At 39.4% G+C, this 22,010-nt stretch overlaps 2 protein-coding genes across 2 annotated transcripts; one reads left to right on the top strand and one right to left on the bottom strand.

Annotated features, from left to right (window-relative positions):
- Positions 1–352: 352 nt before the first annotated feature.
- tm4sf4 (transmembrane 4 L six family member 4) lies at positions 353–7,098 on the bottom strand. Its single transcript, XM_028588310.1, has 5 exons — positions 5,820–7,098; positions 4,966–5,055; positions 2,994–3,142; positions 2,015–2,195; positions 353–1,480 (listed from the first exon to the last, which is right to left on the bottom strand). Exons 1-5 carry the CDS (start codon positions 5,988–5,990, stop codon positions 1,466–1,468), a joined length of 606 nt encoding a protein of 201 aa, XP_028444111.1. The 5' UTR covers positions 5,991–7,098; the 3' UTR covers positions 353–1,465.
- A 182-nt stretch (positions 7,099–7,280) lies between these two features.
- On the top strand, positions 7,281–20,067 carry LOC114562215 (glutathione hydrolase-like YwrD proenzyme). Its single transcript, XM_028588555.1, has 12 exons — positions 7,281–7,658; positions 7,937–8,090; positions 8,175–8,328; positions 9,300–9,506; positions 14,160–14,312; positions 14,388–14,475; positions 15,270–15,441; positions 16,844–17,000; positions 17,093–17,275; positions 18,088–18,172; positions 18,316–18,411; positions 19,348–20,067. The coding sequence occupies exons 1-12, from the start codon at positions 7,559–7,561 to the stop codon at positions 19,491–19,493; spliced, it is 1,695 nt and encodes a 564-aa protein (XP_028444356.1). The 5' UTR covers positions 7,281–7,558; the 3' UTR covers positions 19,494–20,067.
- Positions 20,068–22,010: the final 1,943 nt, after the last annotated feature.

The raw sequence follows: 22,010 nt of genomic DNA, 5'->3' as shown, positions 1-22,010 counted from the left end.
AATAAGGACCAAAGAAGTCTGTGTGTTTTCTGGCAGTTGGTGTGCTTGGAGTGCGGAAGCACCATCGATGGGCTGTTCATCACAGTAACATGCTGTCAAGATGGCTGTCATCACCGGAGACGGTCTGGATAACTGGGAGCTCCGGTAAGAAAGTTACACATTTCACTTTGTTATCCAATATGTCAAAAGATGTAGAGGAGATGAAAGTGGCTCCATGTTACGCCCAGTCTTCAATTAACAGCCAATTTATTTGCTTATGCTGTATCATAATTCTGGCAGAGGTTAGTTAAAAATAACAGATTATTTTGTAAACCCATACACAGCATGAAATCAGATCAGTCACTCACAAACGTACAGAAAGATGTACTTTAATAACACATCACACAAGTTAGTACCTCGTCATAAAAAGGCCGACATATGTAAGTCTGTACAAAAGAGAAGTGAAAAAAGCCTAATAACAGTTACATCCATGCATAAAGTGAGTAATTGGTGTGAAATATTTTACCGTGGCACACACTGATACAAGAAAACACCTCCATAACACATTTGTCATGATCATATATGATTAGATAGATAGATAGATAGATAGATGGATAGATAGATAGATAGATAGATAGATAGATAGATAGATAGATAGATAGATAGATAGATAGATAGATACTTTATTCATCTCCCAAGGGAAATTTTGGATGACAACAACCTTACTAAAGTCTGGTGGAACAACATTTTGAAATAAAAGCATTCTGTTGGAGTACTTCTGATTCTAAGAGCAACATTCACATTCACCATGTAAACACACTCAATGAGAGGTACATTATGTTAGATTGTATTGATGGTGTCGATACCATAGACTGTAAACAATTATATATATATATATATAGTTTATATTGTTTCACAGTCTATGGTTTATATATGTAGGTCCACCTCTATGACCTTTTAACCCCCATCAAACTCATGCTTACTACACCAAATGCCCAGCAGGGGGCAGTCACGCAAAAGAAATATCTTATCTCAAGCGAGAAATTCTTAAGAATGATTTTTCTAACAGGTTGCTGCCGTGTTTAAACTAGATAAGAAAAAAAGTAAGTATTTTACGCAATAGTATGACCCTATCATGTATCATGGTCCCACTGCTTCTCATACATATAAAAAATAGGATCTTTATTCACTGATTTGTGTATAGCAGGAGGAAAATTGTTAACTACAGTACAGTGATTAGTGTTCACAATAATGAGAAGATGCAGTCATTAGTGTTTGCTAGAGAGTAAATGGGAAACCCTTTAAATTAGAGCTCTGTCATTTCAACAGTGTTGTCTGATAGTACACACAATGTAATCAATGAGCTCTTATGCAAAAATGTACAACTATGGCATAAAGCAAGAAACTACTGTCATCCTCTAAAAACAGACAACATACAGGAAACAGCCGCCTGCAGACTCTCACAGCTGTAGGACGTGTTCAAACTTCAGGCTCCATCACTCTGAAAGACAAACATGATCAACATTTTCATGGTTTACTCTAAAAATGTAATTCATCTTTGTCAAGCAGTAACCAGTTAAATAATTCACTGGATCCCAGTTATTGAGTTATTGTCAGCTAACTTTCATTCACCAGCCAAGTATCAAATCATTATTATATGGGCAATATACAGTTTATCAATTATATTATTAGAAAGTATCTGGGTTAGAATGTTGTTGTTTTTTTAACTTCCTGTGAGATCCTCACTAGTCTTCTTCTTCTTTTCCTTCATTTAACCAAGTGAATGTTTCATTGAGATCAAAATCTTTAATTCTGACAAAGAAGCCAACCAAAAAAGTGTTACAACAATGAATATTCCATTATAACCTATAAACTGTCTATTATCCCTTCAAATGTATCCAATTCGTCTCAGAAATAGTCTTAACCCTTGTGTTGTCTTCCCGTCAACCTTGAAAAAAAAAAACATGAAAAAACAGGTCAGTGTGACCCAAAGTCAACACAAGGGTTGACTGAACTCATCTCATCTCATACTGACCCCTCCACAGCAGTCCCCACACAGACATCCCAGCAGGCCGTTCACCACCTGCACAGCACACAGTGCCATCTGGATTAAACCCATGACCAGCAGCACAGAGAACAGAGAGAGATGCCAGGACACCACGCCAGCTGGCTCTAAGCATATCTTTGACCAGGCAGTTTTGTTGGACAGGTAGTCACTGGAGAGGGAGGGTGAAGAAGAAGAGACCGCAAGTTTAAAAAAAAGAAAAATCTGTAGACACTTTAAACTGGTTAAAAGCAGGTTAATTAGTGAGTGATCTCAGTGGATTACAGTCACTTTAATAGTCTGGTGGTACAAGCTACCGTGTAGTGAACTGCAGCAGAGTTAGCACCAATAAAAACAGACTAGAATGTCGTTAAGGGATGTTAAAATGTTCCGTTTTAAGGTTTGGTTTACATAAATCTATCAGATTATTGCCTGAAGTGAATGTGAATGAAACTTAGTGTGATTATTTTTAAAATACTCTTGACTAGACTCAAGGTCTATTTACAAATGGATTGTTATGAGCGTTTTTGTGTTTGTTCTACTGTATTGTAAGACATCACATGCATCACATGGTGAAATGGTGAGCACCTTGGACGAAAGGCTGGAAGCAGTCTGACACCAGACCAAAACTGGAACTGACCCTTTAAATTAGTTCATCATTGGATGGTTAAATGCTATTCTCATTCTTTTTCTTTTATATCCACAACCAATATGTTAAATGAATAGTTTGAGACCTTATGTGTTCACTTTTTTTTTTTTTTTGAGACATTCACATTAACAAAAATGATTCCAAATTATGAAAAGTAAAAATCACATTTTTAACATAAACTGATCAATTTTCAAGCAACTAAAACTGTGGTTTACATTTTTCGCTGAAAGAAACTTCGTGCCCATCTTTCCACTGGTACTTTTGCACGTAATTTAGAATAAGAAGTACGTGTTTTATACTTAATAGAGCTGTTTGTCTCACCCATTTGAGAAGGGGTAGCTCCACTGCTTGTATGTCTCATTAACCCTAACCAAACACTGAGGTCCGTGGTTTATGGCTACAGAGGAAACAATAACTGAGTAACCAGCACCCACAACACCCACAGCTGCAAACAGTATGGAACTCAGCATCTAGAGAGAGAGAGAGAGAGAGAGAGAGAGGGATAAGTTAACATATTGGGAATCAATACCTTTAACTATCGCACTTTTAACTTCTGTGACTACTGTACAATGAAGTTATTCTCTCAGTGTGCAGAGAACAGACTAAGTATGTGTGTGTGTGTGTGTGTGTATATGTGTGTGTGTGTGTGTGTGTGTGTGTGTGTGTGTGGTAATCTTACAGACTTGTGTTTGCTGATTCTTTCATCTCACACACATACACATTCCTAAAGTACCGACCACTATGTGTGTCTGTTCCAGAACAATACCAGCTCTGTGTGATAAAGTCATGCGAAACTCCAATCAGAAGAAAATTTTTGTTACTGTACGGGGATCCAAATCTCATCAATATTGTGTGTGAATGTGTGTGTGGCATTTTATTTGGCTGTGTAAATCATGAAGTGTGTGTACACAGTGCCATTGTGTTTGTTTTTACAACTGATAAGGCAGTGAAACAGTTCAACATACTGTAGTAGATCCACTGGTAGAAGTAGAAGTAGAAGTGACTCTCTTATTTGTTTATTTTTGGCCACTCATGAGGCTTATAACTTTTTGTACCTATTTCTTACCAAGAAAGTAATAAAAGGGACTATAATAGAATATAAAAGTTGTGTTGCGGTGAAAAGTGTCTTCTTTCTGAAGAAATTCCTACCGGTAATTTAGGTCCTCTTGTGGCGAACACAGCTCAAGATATTATTATGTTATAGAAAGACATTAATGTGGAGCAAATGCAAACAAAAACACAATAACAAAAAAGCTAAATAAGCCATAACAACCTAATGTTGCGCTTACTTTTTTGTGCTGTAAATGGTATTTCATAATCCGATCCATCACATTCAGTAGTTGTTTTTTTAGAATTAAAAATTAACACCAATTATTTTTAAACTTTTGCTGGGTCTTCCTCAGGCTTTTTTTTGCCTGAGGAAGACCCAGCAGGGTCAAAACGTTGCAGCACAATAAACGTATGGGAGTATTAGCATAGTGCGGGCATTTCATTCTTTTCAAGTTTTTGCAATTCACGTTATATTCTAGGTTGCAAATATCCAATTCAACTCTGACACAAGGAGTAGGACAAACATGGCAGTCTTTTCACTCCAATTCACGCTGTTTAAGCAACACATTTGGGAAAAATGCTTGTTCTTGATCCTGCTGCGTGGGTCTTTCTCTTGCTGACTGCCTGTATGCATGAATGGCTGTCTTAATGGATCACTTTTGTAGGATACAGAAAAATGACTTTCTAGGTTCTTGGGTGTAGCGTGATTTGCACTTTCAAGTGTGGCCACTACACCAAAAATTGGCACAGAGCCTGATCTGCATGAGCAACAGGCCAGTTTAATAGACCGCCTTCACCGAGAATATTTTGATATTTCACAGTGGGAAAAGCACAGGTGTAAATAATAAAATGAACGATGGCTGAATTCCATTGAGCTGCTTCAGTTTTAGTGTCCTGGTATTGTGCATGCAACAATCCCAGCTGAAGTCAACCTTGTTTAAATTTATGATGTTGGTTTACTTTCTAATCCTAATTGTTTATTGAGGCTATACCCTAAGATACTTGGGCATGGAAATACTTGTGTGGACCTACATACTTGTGTGTGTGTGTGTGTGTTTAACATTAGATTTTTTTGTTCCCCGACAAAAATTAAAACACCGGTCTTTGCAAAACTATCACGGGATCCATTCTAATCTTTCTGCTCCGTGGGCCTAATTTGAATCTACGCCCAATTTTTGGAACCCACAGCTGTGAATCATTATTTCATTATGGTGAGAATTTAAACAGTGGAACATCTCCTCACCGCAAATCTCTGCCCACAGCTTTCGTTGCCACAGCAACCGCAGCAGTCATTGTTCTTCAGACCCAGGAAGACCAGAGCTGGGAAGATCATCTGTCGCCCAAACACACCCCAAGTTCATGCACGCACACACACACACACACACACACACACACACACACACACACACACAAAAAAACAGTCATGCATCATTGAAAGATGCTAAAATCACATACATCATTCTACACATGGCTTTAAACTGATTCATAGATTTGTTAAATTTTCCAGGTGAAGAAAAAATGGATGTTTTACAACTGAAACAATTAGTTGATTGATGGATCTGTCAATTAATTTCTTTGTTTAAGACAAAATGTTAAACATTCCTCAATTCCAGCTTCTTAAATGTGAGGATTGTCTTTGTTTCTTTAGCAATAGCCCTATATGTAGCAAACTGAATATCTAGGTTCTGCTGGTCAGATAGAACAATTGCAATCTGAAGACATGCACCTTTGGATCTGGAATAACAGGCATTTTAAATTTCCCTATTTTTCTGACTGATTTTATAGAATAAACAATTAACTAATTAATTGAGGAAATAATTGGCAGATTAATCTACAATGAAAATAACTATTGAATTAATGATTATTTGGTTTGTTATTCATAAACTACTGTGTTCATGAGTCCACACAGACACACGGATATCGTCATCATGACAAAAATGCCTCATCGTGCTTAAGTAGCAACATATTAAATTTGAAAAACATCTGAAAAATCCAGAAATTTGTCTTCAGTGATGATAAAAGCAGCTGATATCACGCGGTGAGCATCCTTCATTTTACCAGCTATTACTGTGAGTGTTGAAATTTGAACGTACTCACCAGCACTCCAGATCCCAGAATGCCTCCAAAGTACCAGACTTGCTGTGTGATGTGTCCACTTTCGACATATTTTCCACCGGGGAAGAAGAGCAGGATGTTACACAGCACACACACAATCGCCAGAGGCATCAGACTGATCCCCAGACACTTGGCAAAGCCACCTGAACACATTTTGACACTGGTGCTTCAACCTCCCCTACTAGTAACTAGTAACTCCTAAAAGTATCTTGAAACTCTACTTAGGTTGATCTTTCGAATGAATTATATTAAAACTGTCAACGCAAGGATGTCCTGGTTTTAAAAATAGTGTGGAGACTTAAATCTGGTCCAGTTTTGTCCAATCCAAGTCAGGGGAATAATAGCACTCCACCTGTTGGCTTTTCTGGCTGCAAATTAGGCCTATATTTATCTCCAATTACAGCCAAAACCTCCTAACAATTTCTTCAAAAAGCACTGTCTGCCTCACCTGTCCTGTTTCTTATTGGGTTGATGCTATATTTATGCTTTTATAGCCCAACCCACACTTGCTGCTACACTTTTATAGCGGCCAGCTATAATATGGCAGGAACACAACATGGGATTATACCTGTGTGCACACACACACACACACACCATGACACATGGGTTAATGTTCTACCATGTGTTTTGTGTACATGGAGAAAGAAAGGGAAGTGACAGTTGGTCGATACGGCATAGCCTGATCTGCTTCTGGCTTAGTGAGTAACTAACAAGACAGATTTCTTCATCAGTTAGATTAGTTCTAATCCATATGTGAACTCTGGATAATTTCACGTAAATAATGTTTCAGAGAATGAAAACATGATTTTGAGCAATGCCTTTATCACAGTTGTAACTAATGTGGCTAATCAAGGGGTTTCAACTGTATATCCTCTACATTTGAGTTAATATTGATTAAAAATAAAGACATCCATCATGAAATCATTGATTTTGAAAGGTTTATAATCCTGCTCTTTGTACTGTGAAAAAGACAAACACCTGCACCCAAATGAGTCATTAATCTGTGGACATTTTAGAAAGGTGCTTCGGATTGGATCTTGGCCATCTTGTTTAACCCTGTAAAACAAAGAGGTCTCTATAATAAAAACTCTTCCCACGCCTCTCCCAGACAGCTCGATGTAGCTGCTGTCAGGCAGGATACCTAAAACAGCTTCTAATGCTTTGTTGTGCCCTTGTTCTGTAGAAATCATCAGAAATCTCCACCGACTGCAAGAGCCAGGCGGACCCAGGGCATGCTGGGAAACGCCGGCCTCTCAGCTGATCTAACAGCTGATTGGTTCAGAAGCGACTCAACATGATGACGTTTTATATAAACTTTTTATTGATTTTGAATTGGAGGGATTTTAACTGCTATTTGTCTGATTTATTCTGTACAAACTACATGTTGTGTGGCTGATAGTTACGTTTGGAAGTCAGAGAGACTAAATATGTTCAGATTACGTATCATCTACAGTGTGTTGTTAATTAAAATCAGCAACAGATCGCATGTAGAGCATTTTGACATAAAAACAACTGGAGATTGTGCAGCAGATTTATGGGTCTGGTAACATTTTATTAAATCGGAATCGGAGCATAATGTTTCTGTCACTTCCTGATCAGCCTGAAGGCTGCTGGAATCGGCTGGAAAACTGTCCGACTTGACAGCGGATTTTTATTCAGTTCATGTCGAACGAGCCTATTTTGCCTTGTTGTTGTTGCCAACTACAGTCGCTAAAAGCGTAATGGAGACCGACTTGCCTTTCTCATCTCGTCGGTCACCTGTGGTGTGTTTACACGGCTGCGTGGCGTCCAGTCAGCGGCTAGCTTCCAGTATAGGAGTCGGTGAGTGGGCAAAAAAGTGGCCACGGAGATCTAAAACGTAGGCAGACATTGGGACACTTGAGTGGAGCGTCTCAGAGTTGAATAACGTTACCTCGAAAACCTTAAAAATATAACTAAGTGCAAATATAACTATAGGGGATAGTGAGAATTATGTTTAGTTAGTAGGCCTAATATGCTGTGGATGACCAAATATGTAGCAAATTCACCTATAACATAGGGCCTACTCAAGGGTTACATCAATCAGTCAATCCCATATGGATGTGTGTGTTTGTGTCCAGACGTCCTGAAGCGTGGGGGTAATGCAGCAGATGCTGCGGTTGCCATTGCAGCAGCGCTCGCGGTAACCGAGCCGTTCAGCACCGGTCCGGGCGGAGACGCCTTCTGCTTGTTCTACAACGGAAAAACTGGAGGGATCCGAGGGATTAACGGAAGGTGGAGATCCTTCTTTCGCTACTGACTGCTGTTGTCTTCATACAATAGAATGATTAATAACTGTGCCTCTCTCTGTGTCCTCAGTGGTCGTTCGCCCAGAGCTCAGACCCTGGACTTCCTGGAAGGACTTGGTTACACTGCGGAGAACCCCCCTTCACCTTCCGATGCCTTGAATGTCACAGTACCAGGGGCCCCTGCATGCTGGTGCGACACCGTACAGCTGTTTGGTAGTCACAAGGTTTGACTTTGTGTGTGTGTGTGTGTGTGTGTGTGTGTGTGTGTGTGTGTGTGTGTGTGTGTGTGTGTGTGTGCCAAACCATTTTAGTGTTGGGAGTGGGGGGTTTTTTGACCACTATTTCAAGGACAATTAGGAAGCTTTTCTGTAACTCAAATATTACATATTTCTTTCCACAAATAGGCATATTTAAAAAAAATAATATTACTGGTTTCTAAAGGCTGCATTACAGTACAGTGATGTACTTTTCTGAACTTACCAGACTGTTTTAGCTGTTCTATTATTTGCGTTTTCCCCACTTAGACATTATGTCCATATTACTGATGATTATTTATCTAAAATCTAAGTGTGAAAATATTTTGTTAGAGCACCAATTGTCAACCCTAGAATATCGCCGCAATATCGATATCAAGGTATATTTGGACAAGAAAATCGTGATATCTGATTTTCTCCCTATTGCCCAGCCCTAACTGTGTGTGTGTTTTAAACAGTGGTGTTGAAGTTAAATCAATGAGATATAAGCAAGGAGTTGACAACCTATCACCGGGGTCTGTGGATAATAATAACTTTTTTGGGGGGGGGGTGAAAACAGGAGTAATTTAGTCATCTTTGGTAGGGTTTCTACAGGTCCATTACAACGTAAGGTGTTGGATTAGAGGTACTATGTTTCACAAATCAATGTAATCTTTAATCATTCATTTTAAAATACTTTCACTACACTACTATCACAACAACTGAGCCTACATAACATGTAAATAAAGGAATGAGATGCATGCAACACCTTCACTACTGTTAGTTTTGTGTTGTCAGAATGTGTCTTGGAAAATGTACTACATTATTAACTAAAGAGGAAATTACAAACCAATGATATAGTCTCCACATATTCATCTAAAAAAAAATGACTCACACATGTCCTGCTCAGCGAGTTTTCCTGTGAAGTAATAACCGTGTGTTTCCTCTTCCTGTTTCCTTAGCTGTCCTTGCAGGAGGTGCTGAGCGCGGCGGCAGAGCTCGCAGGGGTGGGGTTTCCTGTTGCCGAGGTAACAGCTCACCACTGGGAAAAATTGGTGGCTGCTCTGAGAGATGCTGGGAAGGAACTAAATAGAGACCTGCTGATTGATGGTCAAGCGCCAAAATGTGGACAAGTATTCAGAAACCCTTCCCTGGCCAAGACTCTGAAGGTAAATCCTTGAAACTAAAACACCCACACACACACCGAAACACAGGCGTCGCGTGAGGAGCACTGGGACATTTTTCTAAAATCGAGTTATTTAAAACAGAAGGAAACAGAACAATGTGGAACCCGCAGGCGGAAACCGCTGTGCTGGTTCCTCGTCCTCTCAGAGGTTGTTTTCTTTTTTAAATATTGACTCAGTCTTCTACATGGGAAGACATTGCATCAACCCTGAGGTATTGTGGGTAATTAACCCTGAACCCATTAGCGTGATGTACTGAATATGAGAGGACAACAAGGAAGAGGGAGGGAGTGAGGGAGGGAGGAATACAGGGGTGGGTGTAGTAGGATTCCAATGATTCAAATAGCGAGGGAAGGGTGGAGGGGAGGGAGTAAAAGCAGGACAAGGAAAGGCAGGTATGGAGATTGATCAAAAGAGAGGAGGAGGGGTGGATGGGAAAAGAAGAAATGTGTGGATTAGGGAGTGCATCACAAGTCAAACTGAGGTCAGTCCGACTGTTTACCTGGCCATCAACAAGTTCTTCGTATTTTAATGGACTTTCCTGATCTTAATTACAGCTTTTTCAATGTCGACAAAATGTTGACAACATGTCATGGACGGTTGGTCCCCCACTTGATGCAGACTGAAATATCTCAACAACCACTGTGACTGGATGCATTGGCACAAAAACCCTCATGTGAATGTGTGACCATGATTGTGTGTGGACAATGTATAATTTATAAAACCAAGCTCATTCTGTAGTTTCCTGTCAGTGAGACTTTACTAGAATGATGGCAGCCCCCATTTGTGTGTGTGTGTGTGTGTGTGTGTGTGTGTGTGTGTGTGTGTGTGTGTGTGTGTCACCATTAAAGCATGCACTGATTCTCTTCTGTATTACTAGATCAAACACACACTCTTTAGTAATTCAGTAACGCAGAAACACTGCCGAGTACGCCCATGATAACCCCCTTACACACACACACACACACACACACACACACACAACCCCATGTATTAATTTACCTACCCCATCTGATTTTAAAGAACAAAATGGTCTTGGCTTCCTCCATATGAATGTTAGAAGTCTTGACATGGACCTTGTCAGGGTTTGGGTGTCTACCTCAGACCCCGATGTTTTGGTTTTATCTGAGACTTGGCTGAAGAAATCGGTTTCTGATTCCTCTATTCATATTACTGGTTATAATCTGTTTCGTAGTGATCGTCAAAGTAAGGGCGGTGGTGTTGCCATTTACATTAAAAACAAGTTTAATTGCAGAGTAAGTAAATGTATTTCCCGTCCTAAAATATTTGAGTTTCTGTCTATTGATATTTCTTTTTCTTCCACATCACTCCTTACTGTCATTGCTTGCTATAAGCCTCCTTCTGCTGCTAAGGAGGCCTTAAGTTCTTTAGCTGATGTATTAGTCGAATTACGGGATCTGGAAATTGTGCTTATGGGAGATCTGAATTTTGACTGGCTCTCAGCTAATTCTGACTGCCTGAAAAATATTTGTAATGAACAAAATCTTACTCAGCTTGTTTCCTTCCCTACCCGTCCTAATATAAAATTTCCAGATAAGTCAACCCTAATAGATCTAATACTCACAAACACTCCACAAAAATATAAAGAGATAGGGGTGTTCTCTAACGACATTAGTGACCGTTGCACCATAGCATGTGTTAGGGACACCAAGCTCCCTAAATCTAAGCCTTGCATCCTCATTAAAAGAAATTTTAACAGATTTGTAGAACAAGCCTTTTTACATGAATTAAATGGCTGCGATTTCTCTAGAATCAGCCTTATACCACATATTAATGTGGCATGGAACTACTTTCACTCACTTTTTCTCTCGATTACTGATAAACATGCCCCTCTCACGTGCTATAGAATTAAAGGATGTGATAACCCCTGGTTCTCTAATGAACTGTCTTCTCTGATCCATGAGAGAAATGCAGCCTGGGCTTTAGCAAGGAAGACAAACTTCCAATCTGACTGGACGAAGTTTAGGTATCTTAGGAACAAGTGCACTTACTTTGTAAGAAAATGCAAATCTGATTATTACCTTAAATCAATGTCCTTAAATCTAAATAATTTATCTAAATTTTGGAAGACAATAAAATCTCTGAAACTACCCCCCAGTGATTCGGCTCTCCCTAAGCATATAGTTAAAGACAACCAACAGATCTTAAACAAGAATGATATTGTTAATGCTTTCAATGACCATTTTGTTAAGGCAGGTGACATTTTTAAACAAACCTATCCGGAAAAGGTCTCACATGGCCATGTCTCCTCACCCCTCCAATACAATTCACCTGCTTCTCTGGTCAGTGAGGGATTTGATTTTGAATTCATTCCCTCATCTGCAGTGCTTAAGGCTCTTAAAGAAATTGATACTAGGAAATCAGCCGGTCCTGATGGCCTAGATCCTGGTTTACTAAAATTATCAGCACATATCATAGTGGAACCTATTACATACATTTTTAACCTGTCTTTGTCTTCAAATGACTTACCAGATGTTTGGAAATCTGCCCATGTGTTGCCCCTGCTGAAAGGGGGGGACCCCTCCATTCTCGATAATTATCGCCCAATCTCTAAACTGTCTGTGCTTGCAAAGGTCCTAGAGTCTTTAGTAAATACCCAACTTAAGGGCTTCCTGCAAAATCATTACATACTTTGCCCGGAACAGTCAGGCTTTAGGGCCAAGCATAGTACCATTACTGCAGCTACCGAGGTGCTTAATGACATCATCTGTGATCTTGACCATAAGATGAGCTGTGCTGCCCTGTTTATTGACTTATCAAAGGCCTTTGACACAGTCGATCATTGTATCCTCCTCAAGAGGCTCCGGGGCATTGGCTTGGGCACTAAGGCAGTAGACTGGTTCAGAAACTATCTTACTTTACTTTATACTTTATTAGTCCCATCACTGGGAAATTTGTCTTGGATACCGTGCATAGTCTAGTCATGCAAAGCAACATGATCAAAGTACATAAAAACACATGATCAAATACGTAAAAACACAATAATAATAGATCATTCACACAATACAGCATCAATTAAAAAAAAAAAAAAAAAACAGATAACAGAACACAGACTGTAGTTGTCGATGGGCATAGTTCTGTCCCGCTGGGGGTCCGGCGAGGTGTCCCTCAAGGGTCTATCCTTGGTCCGATTCTATTTACTTCCGATTCTATTTACTATTTACATTAACACCATTGCCTCTGTAGCAGATATAGGCAAAATACACCTCTATGCAGACGACACAGTACTATATTGTTCCGCACCTACTCTAGCTCAAGCTTATCAATCACTACAGCAGTCTTTTCATTTATTACAGACCATCTTCATTGAACTTAGACTGGTATTAAACGCTGGTAAAACTAAAGTGATGCAGTTCACAAAGTCTTGGACTGTACCCGCATCAACCCTTCTAGCCATTTCCACACTAGATGGGAAGTGCGTTGAAAATGTTTCATCTTATAAATATCTTGGTTTGTGGATTGATGAAAAGCTAACCTTCAAGATTCATATTGAAAAATTAGTGAGAAAACTGAAAGTGAAGCTTGGTTTTTATTTTAGGAATAAATCCTGTTTTACTACCCAAGCTAGGAAGAAATTGATCAGTGTCACTTTCCTACCAGTCTTAGACTATGGGGATGTTATTTACATGCATGCTGCCTCTACCACGCTGCACACACTTGACACAGTCTACCATGGTGCCTTACGTTTCATTACTAATGCCAAGTCACGCACTCATCACTGTCGTCTTTATGAGGAAACTGGTTTTAGCTCTTTAGGTCTGCGTAGATGGTTCCACTGGCACTTTTTTTATTTTTAAAGCAATTAATGGTACTTTACCCAGTTATCTTACTAGTCTGTTGACCAGGAATCATCACCTTTACAATCTACGCTCCGCTAACATTTTGGCTCTGAATATCCCACGTGTAACAACAGAATTTGGCAAGACTGCTTTTAGTTATGCTGCTCCTTGGTGTTGGAATTTACTCCAAAATGTTTTGAAGCTTTCTGTTCTCATCCCAGTTAAACATTTTAAACAATTACTTAAACAAACGAAATTTGAACAATGCACATGTTTTCAATAAGCCTTTTTATGTTATTTTAAATTGTTTAATATGTACTGTAAATCAGTTTTTTGTTTGCTGTGTCTGTTTTTGTGATTCTGTGTAACTTGTGTACTGTTGCTCCAGGGCTCCCTTGTAAAAGAGATTTGACTATCTCAATGGGACGTCACATGGTAAAATAAAGGATAAATAAAAAAAAAATAAAAACACACACACACACACCCCTGAGACAGTAGAAACAATAGCAGTGACCTCAGCCTCATTGATGGATGGTTTCCATGGCATCATGGCGGTCATTCCTCAATGATGACGGATATAGTACGTTCTTGTGGAACAAAAAAGATCACACATTCACACACACCATCCTGTTCGTGGGCTAACATTGATTGGACTTGTAGATACACACAATAGTGGACATTTCACCTGCATATTTTCAAACTCTACACTCATGTGTGGCATTACATCATGCAAAACATATTTTGTATGTTTTTGTGTTTTGTACAGTGATTTGAAAAAAGAAATAAGCCCTCATATATGATGACTGATTGAAAAGTTGATTGATTGATGTATTCACAGAAACTGGGTGAGCGCGGGAAACCAGCTTTTTACCAGGGCAGAGTGGCCGAAGCCATCGTCGATATCATTAACCAAAATGGAGGAGTCATGACTCTGGATGACCTCAGCAGCCATGAAAGTGAGGTCGTCACCCCCATAAGCACAGAATACAAGGTGAGGTCAGCGCCTATTCTTGTCTGTATTTTGATTACATGGTCAGCAGAAGGAATGACTCCATTGTGTGTTCAGGGTGTGCGTCTATGGGAGCCTCCTCCAAACAGCCAGGGATTGGTTGCCCTGCTACTGCTCAACATCCTGGGGAACTTCCCTCTCAGAGGTAGTTACTGGCCTTATAATACAATCAAATGTAGATATTGGTCTGGTGATGTGGATGAGTCAAAATTCACTTCATGAAAAAATAAAACAATAGCATACTAACATAATTACTCATATTAGTCTTGGTTTTATTTGCCTGGAATTCGATATTCTCCTCTTAAATCTCAGCTCCCATAACATTACAACGGAGGTTAATGGAATTATGTTGACACTTGAAAAAATGCAGCAGTTCCTCTGCATAACCCATACAATTTACTTTAGTTTTCATAGGGACTATTTCTTTTATAGAAAGTGGTTTCAGTGAAAACTGTTCACAGTCTGTGGATTATATAAAGCTGTTTAGATGCAGCTTCTCCTCTACACGAGAATCAGTTTTCACTTTACTGATCGCTGGGAAGTGCAGTCATAACCAATACAACACAGCAATTAGAGCTTCCATGGTGTACCCGGCCTCTTACTCAATGACAGCTGAGAAAAGCTCCAGCCTCTGTGACTCTTTCTTGGATAAGGTATAGATGGTGGATGGTTGTATGCTTCTTGTAGCTTGCCACTTGATCTGTTGATGGGATAAGTCCCACAATGTCACATATCTTTAGTGACAGCAAGTAAAAAAAAAAAGAAGAAATAATGGGGATGACATGTTGATTTTGGAAATTACACTTGATTATGTTCACTATGTATTTGTCTAAAGTTACTGTCGTCCTTTTTCGAGAGGACAAAACCAAAAGTCACACAAAAAAAAATGAAATGTTTGTGGATCATAGAATTTGATTTGCACTAATCTGTTGTGTGTAGCTGCTGGCCACAACAGCTCGGACTACATCCATGTACTGGTGGAGGCCGTGCGCTTGGCACAAATAGACGCTCTGTGTTACCTGGGCGATCCAGACCATGTTACCATCCCTCTGGAAACCTTACTGGACAAGAGCTACAGTCACCAGCGAGCGCAGCACATCAGCATGAACAGGTGTGTGTGTGTGTGTGTGTGTGTGTGTGTGTGTGTGTGTGTGTGTGTGTGTGTGTGTGTGTGTCTGTGTCTGTTAGTACCACTGTGTACCAGTTATGCTCTGTTGACTTTAGATAAGACTGTTCCTCCCCGACCTTAACACCCCTTCATGCCTCCGTCCCTCCTCCACTGCTCCATCTGCTGTGTGGCAGTGTGTGTATGTTTTGGCAACAGTATGTATTTACGGGTCAGAACGGTGAACTTTGAACTGTAGGCCTTAATCAGTTCTAAGACAAATAGACAAACAGACTGAAGTATAAAACAACATAATAATACTGTATCTCAACACGCACACGCACACGCGCGCACACACACACACACACACACACACACACACACACACACACACACACACACACACACACACACACACACACACACACACACACACACACACACACACACACACTCTTTTGTACTAAATCCTTCTGTTTCATATTTTCTACTAACTTTAAATTACTGAGGGTGTTACTGCATCAGGCAACATGCACAAATACAGTATATACACAAATCCTACACCTCCCATTCGTTTTTAGTTTCACCTCAACCCGACTGATTCAACCAACCTTAAATTTAATGTGAATCAAAACCTAATGTCTCTCATTAATGCAAACGGTAAGAAAAGTGTTGTCTTCACAGTCATTATGTCTACATGCACACAATAAACCTGAGAGAAATCAAGCGAAAGCAGGAAATTACAGATCATATTTACAATATATGCACTTCAATAACCTGGTTACTGTAAAACCTGTGTTTACATGCAGCTGGCAATCAAATTTCCCAGCCAACACATTACCATCTTTTTGAAACAAGGCTGGCATATGGCTTATTAGTGGTATATGACGCTAGAGGCTGAAGAGCTTTTTTGTTCTGGTCGCAACATTAGGACCAACAGTCAGCTTTAGTGAGAAAGCACACAATTATAAAGATGACCTAGCCAGTGCTTCTAAATGTGTGAGGCAGTCTGGGCCTTGTAATACTACTTAGGACCTTTATTTTCCAATTAAATATATTTGATAAAAATATCATATTTGTGTTCCTTTAGAAAATAAATCAGCATTCAGTAGTTGCCACGTTTGCCTCATTATGTATCTTTCAGTGCATTTTAACATTAGGAATTTTAAAAAGTTAGTTTTTGCTGCACAAACATGCTTAGCAAAGAAAAACACTTAAAAGGTACAGTATATATCAATGGTTTGGGAAATACACTTATTTGCTTTTTTTTGCTGAGAACTGGATGGCAAGATTGATACCCCCCTAATGTGTGTATGCCAAAATATGTAGCTGGAGCCAGCAGATGAAAACCATAACAACTATAATGGCTTTATTTGTGTTTTTAATTGACGTGTGTTTTTAACTTTAGGACCATGGAAGGAGTGCAGCCTGGCTTGACAACAGGATGTGACACAGTCTATTTCTGTGTGATTGACAGTCAGGGCAATGCCTGTTCTTTCATCAACAGCATATTTGCTGGCTTTGGAACTGGGCTGGTCCCTAAGGATTGTGGATTCTCACTCCAGGTCTGAGGGGTCAGAAAAAGGATATGAGTTTGTGTGCATGTGAGGTAGCGATGGATAGGTGTTTTCATGAAATCCCTTTTTCCCGGTCACAGAATCGTGGTGCCAACTTTTCTCTGCATCGTAACCATGTTAACTGTGTTGCTGGGGGGAAGCGGCCATATCACACCATAATACCTGCACTTCTCACTGACTCCGCAACCACATCACAAAAACCACGACTCCTCGCTGCGCTGGGGGTGATGGGGGCTTTTATGCAACCTCAAGGACACGTCCAGGTATGATCAAAAATAGACTGAGTTGGAGCATAAAGTGCAGAAAATTTGCTTTAAAGTGTTCATAGTATGCTTTTTGGCCTTTTCCCTTTCCCTTATATCTTTTTTGTGCATGTTATAGGTTTACAAAGTGAAAAAGCCCGAAGTCCACCCCAAAGGGACTTACCATCTCCAACAATAAACACTGTTCACAAACTGCTCCTAACAGCTCTATTGATTATGCTCACGTAGCTGCTAGCATGGCACTCCCTCCTGCTCTGCTTCTGACTGGCTAGCAGTGCTAACCTAGGCACTGTGCATGTGCGACTCGCAACAAAGACGGAACAGAAGTGGGATGCCTCACTCTGTAGCTAAAACATAGAGCTCAACACACAGGGTGAAAAGAGGAGCTGCAGCAATGTGCAGTTCAACAAAAATATGGTGTTTCTTTTTTTTTAATTAAACCATGTAACCCTATTCTGATATAACCTCTAAATACAATTATGAACCTGAAAATGAGCACAATATGAGCACTTTAAGATAAAGCATAAAAATGTCGCTATCACTGTTTTTAATTCATTTTTCTATCCATCTTGTTTTTGAACATTAACTTTTGATTTGTCCGTTTGTAAATAAGTTGTTATTGGTTATTTTATAGTCAGACCAGATCAGGCATTGGAGAAATCGTAACTAGAAAAACAAAAATGTTTGTGTGTACCAGGTTAGGGGGACTTCATTACATCGTCAACATGACTTGAATATGCCTTGCTTTAATTATGATTCAGACTTGTAAGTTGAATGTGTTAATGAGTAACTGATGTTGCTCTTGTGTTTAGGTGTTGTTAAACATGTTGGAGTTTGGGATGAATCCTCAACAAGCTCTGGATGCACCAAGAGTCTATGTACAGTATGACCGCACAAGTATGCCCCGCCCCTTCTCCAAAACACACACACACACACAATCATAAACTGTATTTTAATTTATATACAATTTTGTGAAAGTAGACTGTCTGTGTCCTATGCTTATGAAAGTGATATTCTGATAAAACATTCTGTATGTCCAGCTGATGAGTGGTCGGTTAATCTGGAGGAGGGGGTCCGCCAGGAGGTAGCCGAGGAGCTGAAAAGACGGGGCCACAAAGTCAGCTGGCCAATCACAGGTAACTTTTTTATTTACACAACTACTGTTGGCATTGAGTGGCTGCATGGTATTTTATACATGATAAGTATGCAACCGTTCCAGAAAGTAGACCATTCTCCCATTCTCAGTTTTTTATTTGTCTCATTGATGAAGTATTTTATGATAAATAGGTGTTACATGTAGCCTACTTAAACGTTAATATGTTACATTAATTGTTATATTGGTGTATAGTAAAGGCCATAAACAAGACCATGGCTGAAACAACTGGTAGTCTTAAATTGGTGGTATTAGACCATGCTTCCCATAAACCCTGTTGCTTCCTGTTGCAAACAGGATCTTTTTATTTGTTCCTCTTCCCTACCCTGGCAACATTATGGGTTTGTTAGCTGTTGCTCTCTGGCTTTTCTGAAGAGTGTGATCATGTTTTGTGTGATACTGCCATCAGCCTTTGTTTAATTCTGGAAGAACCAGCAGCCACTTCATGATTGGATCAGAGAGCAATCTCCGTTGTGGTGAAGAAGCTTTTATCTGCCAATCATCTTGGCCATTTTTTCAAAATGAATGCTGCAATGATGTATAGATTTTTTTTTTCAGGGCAACATTTAGAAATAGGAAAATACAAGGTAAAATAAACCTGTTCTTCCTAACTGTCTTAAGCTATTTGTATTGGCCTGTGTGTGGACTATAGACTATGACACTCCAATCATTCATTCAATAACAAAATAAATCACATTTAAGAAACTAAACGTCTAACTGTTCATCTCTGTGCTGCTCATCACTTGAGAAAATAATCAGTTCTGTGTATCTTCCTTACAACCTATCTGCCACCTTCATCTCATGATCTTATTATGCTAATGAGACAGGATATTTTGGTTTATAGTGCATAACAGTAAAAGATGGGAGAGTTTGGGCTCACTGCATTTCTTTTCATTTATCTTTTCATTCAAACACACAGGTCACAAGAGGTCTCAGTTTGGGCGGGGACAGATCATTACAGTAGGGGATTGGTGGAACCCATCTGTCAATCAAGCTGATGGTCCATACAGGGTGCTGTGGGCGGGATCAGACCCCAGAGCGGATGGATGTGCTCAGGGATATTAAACATACCTGACCTCCTCTCCTCTTCCCTGCAGATGTAATATTCTGATAAACTGATTACAAAACTTTCTGTAGGCAAAATCCTTTATGTGTAGAGCAAAAGTACTATACATATTTGGTGGTAATTTACAGTAACCTTTTTCCTTTGGTTTCTTTAATGAGACGATTGGTTTTATGACAACAACTTAGGTTTATAACACAGTCATAGCACCGCATCATAGCATAGCACGTAAGTTTCTCTATTCATCATATGTCCCTCCACATCCTCTTAAGTCCAAATTGAAAAACAAATCTTTGTGTGACATTACATGACATACCAAAGATGCCCTTCTTCAACCCTGGTTGAGATAATTATCTGTTTCAATGTTTTTAATTAGTTGCTGCCGGTCTAGAAACGACAACAATATCATATACATATAACCCTCTTTCGTCAATGAAATGATGATCAAATGATAGGCTATAGATATAATCTTTTCTCTGGGTGACTTTTTACAAAACAAATTGAATTTAGATAATGTAATGTGATTCAATTCAATCATTGTTATATCTTCATTCAAGTTCCCTTTGCATCATTTTCTTGCACTTTAAACTAAAATATATTTACAGATTTAACAGTCTGCATTTCAAATGATGCTGAATCTATTCATGATTTTGTAAATCTTTTAACATTGACAAATAAATGTAATTTATTTTCAAGTGATGATTAGTTCTCTAATTTGTTCCTGGGCTTTATAATCCTCCATAATCCCAACATAGTAAAGAAAAACATACTCAGTAACAGTTTTTCGGATTCAGCACCTGCACAAGTTGGTCTGTCCAACACTTTGGTCCAGAGAAAGATAGCTCAAAAAGGACTTGTATGTGTGGATATTAAGGGTCATCAAACGATGATTCCTAATAATTTTGTGCTGCACTACTGTAATGTAAAACTGTATACTAACATATATACTACTAGAGCGATGTATTACAGTTTTCCCTGTACATTCACAGTCCCCAAAGGGTGAATACTTATTTGCTTACTCTCTGACCTTTTCTCTTTAGACTGTTTAAGGAAAAACACCACAACTCATTCACATATTGTATGTGAAGAAGGTTTGGGAGACTTATGACTTACACAGAAGCATTTAATGAACACTCAGTTGAGGAGACAATTAGGCAGGCAGTACAGTTTAACCATGATGTATTTTATTGTGCAGTGCCGTCCCAACTCTCTCAAGTTCTGTCTTCCTGAAGGTGTATTTAAACTCATGCTGGAGGCGTTGCGTTTTACTGTACCTTTTAAGGTAAACAAAGATATTGCAGGCACCATAAACAATGATGCTGAAGCCTAATTCAGCCTATCTCTCTCTATCTGGAAAGTATGCTAAAGTGTGGCTGGCCCTCCGACCTCCAAAAGGAGATAGTCCTGAGACAAAACATTCCCTTATCATACAGCTGCCTAGATTCCCTGAATCTATACAGACAAACATAATTATACATGAACGGTTTTGGTTATTAGAGACTGGCCGAATATTCTCGTCCCCTGACCTGTGACCTATGAATGACCTGATGTTCTCTAAGTTTTCCCTTTACTCTAATCATACCACAACATGGTGTTACCGGAAATTCCACCACATAGACCACCATCAAAAATCTATTTAAGAGTTTAATGGGCACATTGCTGTTACATCTACACAGCACACTTAAGTAGACCAGAGGACAAACCATTTTTCATTCTTATTCTGTTTTTGACACTCCATGAGATATGGTCTGGTATCAAAATGTGCACAGATTTATAATGCAGGCATCCATGAAATTACCTAAATCTGTTCCAACTCCCCAAGTGTGTCTGATGACTTAAACACTGCGTATGATGCATCTTTTGCATTGCATGTTTCCGTGCAGGCTTGATGAAGTGGGTGTTTTGCCTTGTGTATGTGTATGAACTTTATGTTTAAGTGAATTTTTTAGCTGCCGGGAAATGCCCTGCTGCCCCTCAACATACCACAGACATGAGAAACAGTGACCGACAGTGAGGAGGATAAATCATATTACTGTATGCAGATGCTTAGGTTGTGTGAAAAAAAGGATGTTGAAAACATGAGAGAATTGGTAAACAGCTTGTAAACCATGTGTACCCTTCACCATACAGCTCAATCATGATTCCGCTTCAACACAAATCTCTTGATGTAGAAACATGATGTTGGACTTTGTTTCATTGTTGATCTCCTTACAGCTCCAACCCCCACCTGGTACCAACCGTTTAGTCCTATTAAGAGCCATGTGTTCTGTCACCCAAACACTCTCTGTTTTACATAATCTGTCTTAATTAACACTTACTGAAACATCTTGTTAGAGCAGGTCGTTAGTGGTCAATTCCATTTTACTTATCTTAATCCAGCTGGATTATAAAGCAGCTCACAACATGCCGGGCCCCTTAAACACACATGTACACGTAACACAATCTGTGTTAGAAATCACGTTGTGCATTATTGTCCCACACTTTCTGACCTAGAAAGAGGCGGCCTTGCCTATGGGCAC

This window comes from Perca flavescens, chromosome 9, assembly GCF_004354835.1.
Source record: "Perca flavescens isolate YP-PL-M2 chromosome 9, PFLA_1.0, whole genome shotgun sequence".
NCBI lineage: Eukaryota > Metazoa > Chordata > Actinopteri > Perciformes > Percidae > Perca > Perca flavescens.
This window is presented reverse-complemented; position numbering and strand designations above follow the sequence as displayed.